Source organism: Sminthopsis crassicaudata, chromosome 4, assembly GCF_048593235.1.
Source record: "Sminthopsis crassicaudata isolate SCR6 chromosome 4, ASM4859323v1, whole genome shotgun sequence".
NCBI lineage: Eukaryota > Metazoa > Chordata > Mammalia > Dasyuromorphia > Dasyuridae > Sminthopsis > Sminthopsis crassicaudata.
Window position 1 is genome coordinate 74,247,737 of NC_133620.1, and position 15,247 is coordinate 74,262,983.

General features: G+C 33.6%; 1 protein-coding gene across 1 annotated transcript in view; it reads left to right on the forward strand.

Moving 5' to 3' along the window:
- Window positions 1-13,467, forward strand: part of RNF2 (ring finger protein 2) — a 28,777-nt gene extending 15,310 nt beyond the window's left edge. The window contains exons 4-7 of the mRNA XM_074308591.1: window positions 4,297-4,512; window positions 10,279-10,551; window positions 11,801-11,972; window positions 13,140-13,467. Coding sequence (XP_074164692.1) covers window positions 4,297-4,512; window positions 10,279-10,551; window positions 11,801-11,972; window positions 13,140-13,241 — 763 coding nt within the window. The 3' untranslated portion in view covers window positions 13,242-13,467. The remainder of the gene's footprint in view (window positions 1-4,296; window positions 4,513-10,278; window positions 10,552-11,800; window positions 11,973-13,139) is intronic.
- The last annotated feature ends 1,780 nt before the right edge of the window (window positions 13,468-15,247 follow it).

The following is a 15,247-nucleotide window of genomic DNA, read 5'->3' on the forward strand; positions in this document are numbered from 1 at the left end:
TCTGCCTCCTTTGAGAAGGGGTCTCGGTGCTTCTTCTTGGGGGTCTGTGGTGGGCTGAGTCGCTGGCCTCCTCAGGACTACTGCTACTGTGGAGTGTCCCCATGGCGCCATCTTAGATGTTCTTCTCCAAGGGCTATCACCTCTTGATAGCCAGTGTCTCCCTGAACTGTGTAACCATACCATCAGTGGTTTCAAGAGCAACCTGATCCCCAGACTGTGTCTAAGAGACCCCCCAACTCTGGGTCTTCCATGTCTATAATGTCAGGAGGATATCAAGTCTAGGGCTGTACACTTGCCAAAACCTTGTTGTTTCTACATCCATAACATTTCTCACACTCAATCCTTGCCCCACATATAGCCACCCCCTTAATTCATGGCCTCAGTTCTTGTCACACCTTGGATTGTTGCAGTCTCCTCCTGATTTGTCTCTCTCCACCACAATTCATTTTGGGATCCACTGCCAAAGTGATTTTCCTTAAATAAAGATTTGACTATTATTACTTCTAATCAATAAATTAAGTGGTTTCCTATTACTTTTTAGATTAAAATATTAATTGATCTAACTTTTAAACCATTTGCAAGATGGTCCCAATCTATTTTCACCTTCACTGAGCACTACTGCCACACAATGAAATCTAGCTAGAATAGGAATTAGATAAAAAATTGGATATCCCAGTGCAGAATGTAAAAACCCACACCAACAACAGAACAGAAAAAAATCATCTTGATCGAATCTTTCTTAAGTAGAATCTCTTGAAAGAATGTGTGAAAAACAAAAATATTGAAGTGGAAGAGTATTTTGCTATAGAAACTACAGGCAACATTTATTAAAAGAACATGAATTCTCTACAGCTGATCTAAACAACAAGATATAAATAATAACTTAAGCATCTAACATCTAATTGAATAAGAGTCAAGCAGCTAGGAAAAAGAACTTTAAACAAAAGGAAAAGCATTTTTAATAACTCAAGATTATTCTACAGTTATATGAAGTTAAAAAAAATAAACAGTGTATTCTAAGGAACAAATGGGCACAAGCTGTGATCTAAATCTAAGCCTCATAATTTAAAATGACTGAGGCATTTGTTATTCCCTGATTCTGAGGTTTCTTGGCAAAGACACAAGGGGCCATTTCCTTGTCCAGCTCATTTTATGATGGAACTGAGTCAAAAAGGGTTGACTTGCCCAGGGTTACCCAGCTAGATCTAGTCAGTGTCTAAGGCAGATTAGAACTCAGGGAGAGGAGTCTTTCTGACTCCAGGCCTCCACTCTTCTATACATTGCACCAGCATCTGTTGGAGACATTATGGTCTAAAAAGAGACGAGGCTTCCTCTTAATAAATATCCTAACAACAAATAGAACAAAGATAAAATTAATATTTGCAAGTTATTTTTTTTAAATCAGTTTGTGAATAGAACAAAGTGATTATCAGTACAAAAAGAAATTGAAGGACTATTAGATGTAAGGGGAAATTAAGTAATCTGAAGAAGGAAAGGAAGAGTTGAATGAATACCCCATGAAATAAATATTCTTATCCTTTATAAGTGAATCAGTATTTTTTTGTCAGAGGGAATAATGGCTTGGCCTAAGGGAACAAATGGAGAGAGGGGAAATAAGTAATAAGGAAGGTGGTCAGTGCATCTCTGCCAAGCCCATAGTTGAACAGTGAAGGGATAATACTTACTTTAGTTTCTTAACAGAGTGAGGGATTATGGAAGAATATGATAAAAACAATGGAGGGATGATACTAGGATGAGAATGGTGAAGGCTTATTCCAGATGGGAAGATGAAAGGGTTCCACAAAAGAACATTCCTTTGGAAAAGGAGGTCTATATCTATAGAAAGAAAAAAAAAAAGACTATAATCTCCCTGGAAACATCCCACTCAAAGAAAAAGGGATGTGTGAATGAATCTTTGTGACAGCTAGAGACATAGGACCAGGCCTTATGACTTTGGCTACAGTGACCAATCAGCAGGTAGCACTGTTTCTAATATTTCTAAGAATGAGGCATAGAAGGAGTAAATACTGAATCAGAAAACAAAATTTAAGATAGATCTTAAGGGAAAAGAAATAACAGGTGCTACAGTGGTTAGAGCACCAGCCCTAGAGTCAGGAGAACCTGAATTCAAATATGGCCTTAGTCACTTAATTCTTCCTAGCCACATGACTCTGGGCAAGTCACTAACCCCCAATTGCCTCACCAAAAAAAAAAAGAAAAGAGAATATTATAAGCAAAACAATGATATTTAAAATAAAAAATGGTCAAAGGGGGCTAATGGGTTAAAAAAAGTCACGATTTAAATTCAGAAAAGTTGGGATAAACTATGTAAATATGGGAGAGGGTGATGGGGAAAGACAGAATCCATGGGAGTTGACTTATTAAGATAATTTAAGTAAAGCTAATACAGGGACAAAATAGTAACTTAATATGAAATGCGTAAAATTAGTATAAAAGAAATAAATTGGAAAAAAAAAAACACCGAGAAATCTGGCATTCTTAATAATTTAAATTTAAATTCAAAAATCCTGGTAACATGGAATAAGTACAAACAAGTTACTCTGTAGCTGGGGTTTATGAAAAAAAAACAAAGTTAGAATCATGCTAAGAGGCATTTCAAAAATGCAAATCCATAAAACCAAGAGAGATAAGTAAATTACATTATATTTAAAGAAACTACATAATGAAACAGTATATGCTGAAATATACTATAAATATGTATATTTTCATACACATGTTTATGTATATACCAAGTGTATATGCTACATAGCATAGCATCTAACTTTGTAAAAAAAAGTAGAAATTGAGAATTGAAAAGAATTGAAAAGGGTGAAAGAAGTCTCTATAATATAGTTGAAATGTGACTATCCAGTCTCTACTTCAAGCACTTCCAGGAACAAGGAACTCTTACTTAAGAAGTCAGTTCATTCCATTTTTTGCATAGCTCCAAGTTGTTATGAAGCTTTTTTAAACTAATATCCGCCCTAAATTTGTCACTTAGCAGCTTCTACCCATTATGCCTTTTGTGTCTCTATGAGGGCAAAAGACTAATCCTCCTTCATATAATAGTCCTTCAAGTACTTGAAGACAGCTGTCATGTTCATCCTCTGTTTTTTCTTTTTTCCAGGATCAGGTTGCCCATTTCAATTAATAAGATACCCAAAAAGGAACTAAATTGCAAAAATGCATCTAACAACCCAGTAATTATGGGAGAATTTGGTAAATCTAACAAAGATGAATAAAAAAAGAAACTATAGATTAGGTAAGAAAGAATCAGAAACCACTGAATTGAATTACACAATGTTTGATAGCTCAATAAATAGATTGCTTAAACATGAAGTCAGAAAGAGTTTAAATCATACTACAAACACATCCAAGTTAAACTCTATCTCAGTTTTCTTAATTGTAAAATGAGGATAACGGCGCCTAATTCCCTGGGCTTTTGTAAGGATCAGATTATTTTTTAAAGTGCTTTGCAAACAATAAAGTACTGTCTAAGTGCTGCATATTATTATAAACCCCAAAGTATAAATTACTTGGAAAAGAACTTTTAGGAAAAATTAGTGGAATTCTTAAAGAAATTAGGGTTAGACCAACCCCTTTCTTATCTATACCTAGAGGACAAATCTTAAGGGATAGAGGTACTCACAAAAGAATAAGTAGATAATTTTTACTCCATTAATTTTTAAAAGATTTTTAATATGAACAAAATCAACAAAAGTAGAATATAAATGGAAGATGTTACTTGAGGGAAAAAAAAATCTTTGCATAAGATTTTTCTGGCAAGAGTGCTAACAAATTTTTAGGGAACTAATATAGATATTTGAGACAAAGGGCCATTTCTCTCTGGATAACCAGACCAAAAAACCTTAGAACAAAACAGTTTTCAAAAGAATTAAAAACCAATTAATATGAAAATTTGGACCAAATCACTGAATTATAATAAAAATGCAGATTGAAACAAGTTTTTCAGTTTTGGAAAGATGACATGAGGGATAGGCAACATTGGAGGGACTGCTAAATGACTAAACAAATTGCAACATAGATGAAAATTTAGAGTGGCATTAAGAAGATATTAAATGCATTTAAAGGGAAATAGAACAAAGAAAAAAATAGACCCTGTGACTACAAAAATCTTAATGGAAAGATTAATAAGAAACTGAATAAAGTCTTAATTATAGAGATCGTTTTATCTTAGACAAGAATTGACATACCAGTTGCAAACTAGATTTTTTTTTTTTTTTAAACCTTAGGATGTACACATTTTATAAATTAATTTCCTTTCTTTTCATTTAGGAACAAAGAATGTCCTACTTGTCGGAAAAAGTTGGTTTCCAAAAGATCTCTAAGGCCAGATCCAAACTTTGATGCTCTCATCAGTAAAATTTATCCAAGTCGTGATGAATATGAAGCTCATCAAGAGAGAGTGTTAGCAAGGATCAGCAAACACAATAATCAACAAGCTCTCAGTCACAGTATTGAGGAGGGACTGAAAATACAAGCTATGAACAGGTATATTGGGAAAAGGATAGTGAATGGTTGAAAAGTGATGAATTTCTCAAATGTTACTAAGCATTGGATTTATTTAAATTTAAATTTGAAAATATGACAAGAAATAAAAGGTGTATAGTTTTTTTTGATGGTTTATTGTGAAGGTAACATGTAAACATACTATATGGATATTTACATTTGAACAAATGATTTCAGTATAGGTTATTGAAAATAATGCATTATTCCCTCATTGATATTTATGGTTTTTTTTTTTTTTTTTTTTACATTAGTTTCTATAGTCCTATTTTTGATTCTTTTTTCTTTGCTTGAAGTTATTTCATGTACATATGTCCATCTAGTTTTCTTTGAATTCCTCTTAGCTTCCAGTTTTACTTGTACCATAATATTTGATTATCTTCATATGCCATGACTTACTTAGCCATTCTCCAGTTAGTGAATGTTTTGGTTGTTTCCATTTCCCCCCAGTAACAGATGTTTGTCTTTCTTTAAAAAAAAGTAGTTCCAGTAATGGAATTGGAGATAGTGTAACTTTCATTTTGAAACTTTAGTGTTTGTATAAGTTTAACAGGTTATTTTTTTCTCCACTGTACATTAAGCTGTATCTATCCTGTATGTACAGAGTTGTTTGCATTTGTTTCCACCATTAAAAGTGAGCTTGGGGACAGGGACCATATTTTTGCCTCTTTTGTATTATAGTACTTAGCATAGGACCTCGCATTTAGTGTCTAATAAATGCCCACTGGTTATTTCTAGCTCAGGTATTGTCACAATCTTATCATAGTCCAAACAGCTAGATTTGCCACTGATTAAAAATTGGAAGATATTCTCCATTATGACTGTAAGGAACTGAAATAGTAATCTGTGTATCCGAATAAGAATAAGGACATTATTAGTAGAATCATGAAATCTTCATTTTTAATGAACTTTGGAGATTATCTAGTCAGTCTTTCAAAGCAGAAGACTGATAGGTCATTATTCTACTTGAATGCCTTTATTGAGAGGATAGTCATTACTTTTACATTGAATGCCTTTATTGATGGGACACTTAATACCTTTATAATGGTCAGCTTTCTTTACAAGACGTTCACCCTTTTAAAAATTTTTTTCTGAAATTTATCAATTTATTCCACCATCTTTCTAGAATCTTCCCTGTTACCATTCAGATTCTTTTTTTTTTTTTTTAATAGTTTTTATTTACCAGATGTATGCATAGGTAATTTTACAGCATTGACAATTGCCAAACCTTTTGTTCTAATTTTTCCCCTCCTTCCCTCTCCCCTCCCCCCCAGATGGCAGGTTGACCAATGCATGTTAAATATGTTAGAGTATAAATTAAATACAATATATGTATACATGTCCAAACAGTTGTTTTGCTGTACAAAAAGTATATAGTGTAAAGTGTATAGTGAATAGTGAAATAGAGTAGCCTGTGAAGGAAATCCAAAATGCAGGTGGACAAAAATAAAGGGATTGGGAATTCTATGTAGTGGTTCATAGTCATCTCCCAGAGTTCTTTCGCTTGTTCAGTTCATTACTGCTCTATTAGAACTGATTTGGTTCATCTCATTGTTCAAGATGGCCACATCCATCAAAATTGGTCATCATACAGTATTATTGTTGAAGTATACAGTGATCTCCTGGTCCTGCTCATTTCACTCAGCATTAGTTCATGTAAGTCTCTCCAGGCCTTTCTGAAATTCACCCTTCTGCAGAACTAAAACATACTCCTTCTGACTAATGCCCCATTGATCTAGATTTGTTCCTTGAAGCTTCAAAGAGGCATTGTTTTATATTTTTTCTGTTTATGTTTTCCCAGAGCATCTATTTTATAAGGTAAAATTTGCTGGGTTTTTTTTTAACCATACAGTTATTTGCTTTCCTAATTGCTTATTAGTTGCCCTTCTCTGGAAGTATTCCAGTTTAAGTAATGTCTCTTTTGAGAAACGATACTTAGACATCAAATAAATATTTTAAGATGTAATCTGACCATTACCAAGTAGATAGAGACTATTTTCAATCTGCACGGCCATATAAACATAGCTGAATTATTACCCAAAATTTTTTTTTTTCCCTTTAGCAAAACTGTTGACTCATATTGAGCTTAATTGACTAAAAGCCCCAGGTTTCTTTTATCTTATACTTGTTTTATGCACTAAACTATAGGATTTTGAATTTATCCATATTAGATATAATCTTAATTTTGATCTTTTAAAATCTTGATTTTATTGTCCATGGGTATTAGGTATTCTGCTTTCTCTTTTTATGCATATATGTTTTTATTCAAGTTGATGGTGTAAATGTTGAAGAGACAGGACTCTGCATAGATCCCTGTAATATATCATTAGATAGATATCTATACAGAGTGCCTATAATGTATCATTAGATATATTCCTTTAGGTTGGTGATGATTGATTAAACAATCTTCAAACCATGTTTCTCAGTTCAGTCTCTTTATATCTTATTCAACTTATTAATTAAGCATTTAGTATTATTACTGTTGGCCAGCCACTGAGGATATGAAAACAAAAAAGAAACTGTTCATGCTTTCAAGTAGTTTGTATTCTATTGGGGAGTCAACATACAGGTATGTTAAGTATATGCAGACAAGTACATAATAAGAGGGTCATCTAGGGGCAGAGGGCATTAGTTGTTGGTGATCTCGAAGAAGACAGTGACCTTACTTCTCCAAGGGTTCTCCAAGGCAGAGGAGGGGAGTCTGTCCTAGGCATGTGGAGCACCTCTGCAGGTTTTTTTCAAGACCCAGGGATGACAACGAAAATTGAGCCCATTGGTGTTGACGAGGTGTGCTCTTATTCTTTCCTCTTAATGACTTTTATTCTACTCTTTCTAATTTTGAATATCATTATCCTTGATAGAGAAGATGGATGCAGAAAGGGAGGCTGAGTGATTCTGGTTTTTCTCATCTTTTGTTAACATGTCAGCTTTTCCTCAGCAGTGGGCCTCTATTCTTCCTTGTTCTTGCTCTAAATATAGTTGTTTGGGAATGGGGACTGTGGATTTCATCCTGGGCTTACTGATTCTTGCTTTATAGGTTTTTACTACTCCTGAGAAAGAGTTATTCTTCCCTTTCTCCCTGCAAGTGTCCCCTCTTCTCTTTTTATAGTTTTATATTTAATTTGTCTAGACAAGTTTCCTGACAAATTCAGGATGTTACTTAGTCTAACTACTAGATGAAGAACTATCAGTAAGACAGGTTATAGTTTAATTTGGATCATTTTAAAGTAGTACATTCCGTTTTTATAATAGTTTGCATTTTATACAGGACATAAAAATACAATTTTTAGAGCTAGCTGGTGCATTATAGGTCATCTAGTCATATCCTCTCATTTTACAGATGAGGGGACTGAGACATAGGTGAGTGACTTTTCTGACATTAGTAAAGCAAAGAGAAAGCTCAGTGGACAGTATAACTATGTCAGGCTGATTTATTTGTAACTAAACTAAAACAATGGTTAAGTAAAATAAAGCTTCTGTTTATGAGACCTATTATAGTTTCAATTTTTAAGTAAGCTGTAAGGGAAAAGTTGGGTGAATCTAAGCAAAATCATCTATTACAAAACTCTTGCACTTTGCTGGGTAGGAGAGGAATAGATCCGTCTTATTCCTTTCTCGAGCACAGACCATTATTGATCTTAATTTCATACAAAATACTTTGGTTGGTCATTTTCTCCTGACAGTCTTCAGTTCTGTGCAAGATTATAATAAAAAAAGTAGGAGTCAAATAACAGGTTATTACATAGGTGACACTTTAAAAGTGAAACCTCGGAGAAAAATATAAGACTCATTACTGACAGTGAGGCATGAAGTCAGAAAATGGGTTCATGGAGGGAGAAGACACAATGTTAAGATGGAATAACAGCAATCCAGGCTCATTCAGGGAAAGGGCATGCTAATCCCAGGAGATATAAAATGGTTCCTAAGGGTATCACTACACATGCTGTTTGAGAAGCTAGTATTCATCAACCTTTTTTTCATCAAGATAAGGTTAAAAATTGTGTTCATTATACTTGTTTAATTACTGAGGCAGGTTAAAATGAAATGCCTCTGTTTTAGAAGGGATATATATATATATATATATATATATATATGGCATAATGTGTTAATGTTGAATTTGGTATCAGGAAGACCTGAGTCCAATTTTTGGTTCAGACAGTGATTTGTGTCTTGGGGTTTCCTTTTTGTTTTTGTTGTAAAATGGCCTTAATATCACCTATGTCACTGAGTAGTTGTAACTTTCAAATGAAATATATGTAGAGCTTTTTAAAATTTTTCTATGTTATATTTTTATTTTTTTGTTAAACATTTCCCAATTATATTTTAATCTGATGCCAGAAAGACTGGGGAATTTTGCCAGCTATGGGCTTGACACTGACACACACACACACACACACACACACACGTAGATATAAATTTAAAACTATAGAAGTCCTCATATAAAAATAATGTAAATTGGAGCAAACAAAAATATTTGCAGACCAAATCAATATTTTTAAAAAGCCCATAAAACAGTGCCTGGAACGTAATTATGATTTGAATGCTTATTCTTTTGTCCCTTTTCTATTAATTCAATGACAGACAAAACAGCTACATGCAGAGGGGATGACTATAATTGCAGTATTTTGAATATTTTTCAAGCCTTAAAATTATATATAAATATTTGTTGTTCAATCACTTTTCTTCAGTCATTCCTGACTCTTTCTGAACCTATTTGGAGTTTTCTTTGCAGAGATCCTAGAAGGGTTTGCCATTTCCTTCCCTAGCTAATTTTACAGATGAAGAAACTGAGGCAAATGGAGTTAAGTGACTTGCCTAGGATCACATAGCCAGTATGTATCTGAAGCTGGGTTTGAATTTGGGAAAATGCCTCCCTGACTCCAGTCCCAGCACTCTGTGTACTGTGGTACCCTTGGCTGCCCCATATAAATGTTAACTCTTACCTGAAAGATTATCTATGTCACTGAAGAATTAGGATTTCTGGAAATGTCGTGAACTTTTTACATATATTTTTAAATCTCAGGCTATCTGTAGGATGTCCTTTTTCCTGTCTTGCTTATAGGCAGCTAGGTGATGCACTGTGCTTTGGAATCAGGGAGCTCCAGATTCAAATCCAAGTTCAAATATTTCTTAGCTTTGTGACCTGGTCAAGTCACTTAATCTAGTGCACCTTCAATTTCCTCAGTGGTTAAATGGGAATAATATCATCTCACCTTTTTTTTAGGATTAATAGATTTATAAAGTGCTTTGTGAACCTTATGGCCCTATCATCATCATCATCATCATCACATGATTTGTATTCAGAATTTAAGCTAATTTTAATATCCTATGTTAAATTAAAAATAGATAAGAGAAAGTATGTTGGTTATTTTTTTTTGAAATTTAAGTGTACTTTTTAAATTAAAATAAATATTGATTTGGATTTTTTTAGTCTGTCTTTTAAACCGCATTATACACACATACAGGAAAACTTACTAGTTTTGCTAGAGATTTTCTTACTAATTTTTATATTCTATCATTGCTAATCTTAGGTGCTACTATATGTGTTCTATTTAATTCTTCTATTTTTTTAAAAAGTATTTTCTACAAGCACATGATAGGAAAAATGTTTTAGTTATACCTTTACTATAGATATAACTTTACTAAAGTCACCAGTCAAGATTGTTCCGTGTTGGAGTAAAAGACTCACTTCTTTTTTGTTTTGCTTTTAACAAGGCTAATTAAGTAATATCACATAACTTTGCTCATTAGGCTGCAGCGAGGCAAGAAACAACAAATTGAAAATGGCAGCGGAGCAGAGGACAATGGGGACAGTTCACACTGCAGCAATGCGTCCACTCACAGCAATCAAGAAGCTGGGCCTAGTAACAAAAGGACCAAAACATCAGACGATTCTGGGTTAGAACTGGATAACAACAATGCCACAGTGGCCATTGACCCCGTCCTGGATGGCGCTAGTGAAATTGAGTTGGTTTTCAGGCCTCACCCTACGCTGATGGAGAAGGATGACAGCGCCCAGACGAGGTGAGCAGGTGGGGGAAGATTACCCAACAAGTCCTTGATGTGCTGGGCCCCACAGGTATGAAGATTGGACATGACTGAAAAAACGGCTTTACTGTTCAACCTTTTTGATGCTCCTCCCATCTGTTGTTTCATTTTCTGTCTTTTTCTAGCAGCACAGCCTCCCTTAATCACCTCCAACTTTCAAAATCCCTAGTTTTCTTCTAAACTTAATACAATGACCACCTTCTACAAAAGACTTCTTACCTCCCCATCAGCTCCTTATGCCTCTTTTTTAGACTGTGCTTTGAATTTACTCTAAAAGTACTTAGATGTGTGTATGTTATTCTCTACATGCAATGAAAGCTTGAGGAGGGTGTGCTCTATTTCTTTTTTTCTTTAGTCTTTGTTTCCTTACCCAGCAACTGACCTATCACATAGTAAATGTATAATAAATGTTTTTAGATAAAATCTCTTCTATTAGTAAATTTTAATTAGTAAATTAGTAAATTTTAATTTAGTAAGTTGGAAATTAAAGTAATTGAGATTATGAGACTTAAAGTTTTGATATAAGGATGTAGAAATTTCAGAGCTCCTCCGTTCCTTTTTCTACCTTTGTTCTATTAAAGATGGGAGAAAATTGAAGTTTTGAATACTAGGTGGTAGAGGGCTTATAAGGAAGTAATAGTGTTCTGATTTTTTTCCATTTTGTGTGTATTTACATTTGGAATCTGTCTTCACTCTTTGTACTGTGCTGTCATTGAGTAGAGGGTATGGAAATAGGTTTGAAATGATTACACATGTGTGACCTGTATCAGACTATTAGTTCTCTCAAGGAGATCTCCCCTCAAGGAGAAATAAATATTGAAAACTATGTTTACATGTAAATGAAAAATAAGCTATTGAGTAGAGGATATGGGAGGACCAGTGAAAGTGAAAATAGATAGCATCCAGTACTTGATGACCACTTTAAGAGGTCCTGCCATTATCCATAAATGACTGAAATTAAATGAAGGAGAAAGCACTCCTAGGTATGGGGACTTAGAAAACTTTGTGTAGGTGATATCATTGAAATTGAGTTATGAAGGAACTGTAGGATATCAATATGGTGGATGGCTTTAGAACAAGGCAGGAGGAATAGAAAATGCTGAAATATATCTTAGAAATTTGTTTTATACCTCATACCTCATATTATAAACTCAAAGGATCTGAAGATTTTGAAGATTATTTTTGTTTTCAGCACTTAGCTTTTTAAAAATTCCTCCTCTTTCAGATACATAAAGACTTCAGGCAATGCCACGGTTGATCACTTGTCCAAGTACCTAGCTGTGAGATTAGCTTTAGAAGAGCTCCGGAGCAAGGGAGAATCAAACCAGATGAACCTGGATACAGCCAGTGAGAAGCAGTACACGATTTACATTGCTACAGCTAATGGACAGTTCACTGTGAGTACCTGAAACTGCTTAATATGTAACATTAAGGCATCCTGTAAAAGGTATTGTTACCTTCTTTGTCCAGAAATCTTTTCTTACTCCATGAAGCACCTAAGATTTTTGGAGGGAATTATTTGTCATGAGATACTACTTGAGTTCATTTCAGGTCTTATTGCCCCTACAACATAATTATGTACACTTTTTGAATACTTAACCATTTTCTTTATGCTAAATGCTTAATAGCACTTCTATTTTCTATGGGCTTTTTGAGGAATAAAGAATAAGAATAGGAGAAGCTACAGCTACAGATTATACATTTTTTTTTAAATTGAAAGACTTGAATAGTATTCCCCAGAGAGTCTTTGGGACTCTGTACGTGAGGCTTTTTCATCTACTGTAGTATAATAGAAGTTTCATGGCACTTATTTGCTAGAGTGGCAATCTTTGCCTTTAGAACTTTTTAGTGATCTTATTTAATTGGCTGTTGGATCTGAGACTTGGAACTCTGCTTCTACAATCATACTGACCCAAAGGGGATAGAAGGAAGTGAGTGATGTATATAAAATACATTTTGATTCATAAAGGGGTTAGTTTACTTAGAAGCTTCAGTGTCATATTTAGCCATAGCAGATACATGCTTTAAAGCATTTGGAAAAATGAATTTACTTAAGAAATGAAGGCAAAAATATGGCGTAGTGAAAGGCTACATATATGACCTGTATCAGACTATTTGCTTTCTCAAGGAGATCTCCCCTCAAGAAGGGGAGAGGTAAGGGAGAGAAAAAAAATTTGGAATTCAGAATCTTCCATAAATGAATATTGAAAATTATCTTTATATGTAAATGGAAAAATAAGCTATTGAGTAGAGGATATGGGAGGATCAGTGCAAGTGAATTTACATAAATATAATAGCTTCTCTTATTGAAAGGAAATTGTACATACCAGGCCATTGGGAAAAGAAAATTTCTCTCAGGAAAACTGATTTTTATGGTCCTCTTTTATTTCTTGAAATATGCCATGTCATTGGCAAGGCTGCTTTTAGCCACAGTTGTGTTTAGACACTAGAACTAATAATTGTGTTTTTCAGAATCACTGTTCCATGTCTTCTGGCAGTTTTCTAATTCTTAATTTCTATAATATTCCTTACCTCAATTATACATATTTTCTCTTCATTCTTAGGTACTAAATGGTTCTTTTTCCTTGGAACTGGTCAGTGAGAAGTATTGGAAAGTGAACAAGCCCATGGAACTTTACTACGCACCAACAAAGGAGCACAAATAAGCTTTGGAATGATGGCTTTGAAAATAAACTTTTTTTTATAGCTCTGATTTCTTTAATATTAAAGATGCACCATCATTGTTTTCATGGACATCATCTTGGATTTGCGTTCAGTTTCCTTGCTGAGCCAGACTTGTTTACACTATTAGAATTCTTGTTTTGTTTGTTTTTATTTAAACTTTTCTTTTTCAAAGGGACTAAATAAAGCTATCCAGTGCATTCTTTTGAATAACTTCTGTGTCTTTTCACTGATGAAGCAGTGGATCCATTTGAGGCTCTCATCTGGCAAAGGAAGGTTTAGTGGGCCTTCATACTTAATGGCAACCTTTACTTAAGTTTTTCTCAAAAGTTTCTTAAAAGTAAAGAATGTTAAAGTTGGTTTATGGTAGTATTTTTGCTAGCTAAGGGTAAGGGTATAATTGTGGATTAGGCATGAGTAGGCTTTTTTTTTTTTTTTTTTTTTTTTTTTTGAGGAGCATAAATATTTAGTATGTAATCTCCTTCCCTAAAATGTAATTTATTTAATACAGTCCTAAGTGAAATAGGTTTTCTATTTCATCTGAAGGTTAGAACTTAATAAGTATGCTTAAATTTTTGTTTCATGGGTTTTTCTTCATTATTTAAAAGCTTGTTGCTAGAATTTTTGTTAAAAATTGATGTTCCTTATTTTACTGTCAAGCAGTGTCATTCACTTTTCTTCCTGTTCCAGCCTTAGAATTCTTGCTGTAGTTAGTGAATTACACAACTCAACATTATAAAGAGACACTGGTATACTATTTGCAAATCTTACTAGGCGTGGGAGTTAAAGTTCTAAATATAGGTAGTTCTCATATATAAAACTTAAGGGATCACTTTTTTGATCATAACTGAAACATCTTTTGTAGTCCCTTGTGACAGTCATTTTTTTATAGTATTTGATAACCCTCTTGTAATACCAGAGATTCTGGGATATACTTACTTGCACTTTAACCTTGATTAAAAAAAAAATACTGTACTATTTCAATAAAATGCCCTTCTTTTTTGTGGCTATAAGATTTGAGAACCACATGATATTGACAGAAGGAAAACAAGGATATACTTTTTTGTATGAAAAAAATTGTATTATTTTGTTTTCTAACTATTTACCCCAGTGGTTGTTTTTTTTTTTTTTTTTTTTTTTTTTTTTTTTTTTTTTTTTTTTTTTTTTTTTGGGTTGCTAGAGAATAATTTTTAACTCCTATTGAGCCACAGAAAAGTATGGTAAACCCACCCAGAACTTGAGTCCTGTGCTGCTACAGTGCAGGATGCTTTGCTAAAGGAATAGTAGTACCACCTAAGAGCTGCACTTTGCTTAATTTGGTGGTACTATAACATGAGGTACAGTGTTAGGTGTTTGGGGTGACAAGGCTTTGTACTGGTGGTCAAAAATACGAAGGTTTGCATGTTATTTCTCATTCCTGTCACACATCCAGCTGTTTCTGAGTTTTTAGTTTTACAGTATTTACAGAATATCAACATTGACAAACCAAACTGTAATGTTTTGAGAGGAAGAAAGGAATCCTCTATTTCCCTTGTAATTAAAACCTAATACTTGTAAATATTGAGCCGTCTGTTTTGACGGGGGGGGGATTGGTTTTAAGTGCTTCAGCCCTACATGAACACTCAATAGTTTTATTAAAATTTTTTTTATTTTTACCATTTTTTTCTAATATTTAAAACCTGTTTTTACAGTTTGTTTTTTTGGGTTTTTTTTTTTTTTTTTTTTTTTTTTTTTTTTTTTTTTTGTAATGTGCCATGAAATTGAGAGCCGCCAAAATTAAGAGAAATTTTGTATTTGGTACTTTTTTTGGTGTAATGTTCAGTTGTATATTAATGCATGTCCACTGACTATAACCTGGGTTTTGTGATATAAATACTTGGGTTTTGTTGGAAAAGTACTAGATTAGTGGTTGCATCAAATAACTAAATTCCCATTGTGTGATTTTTAATAGAACTTTAGTCTTGAAGCAAAAGAGATATTTGTGAATTTA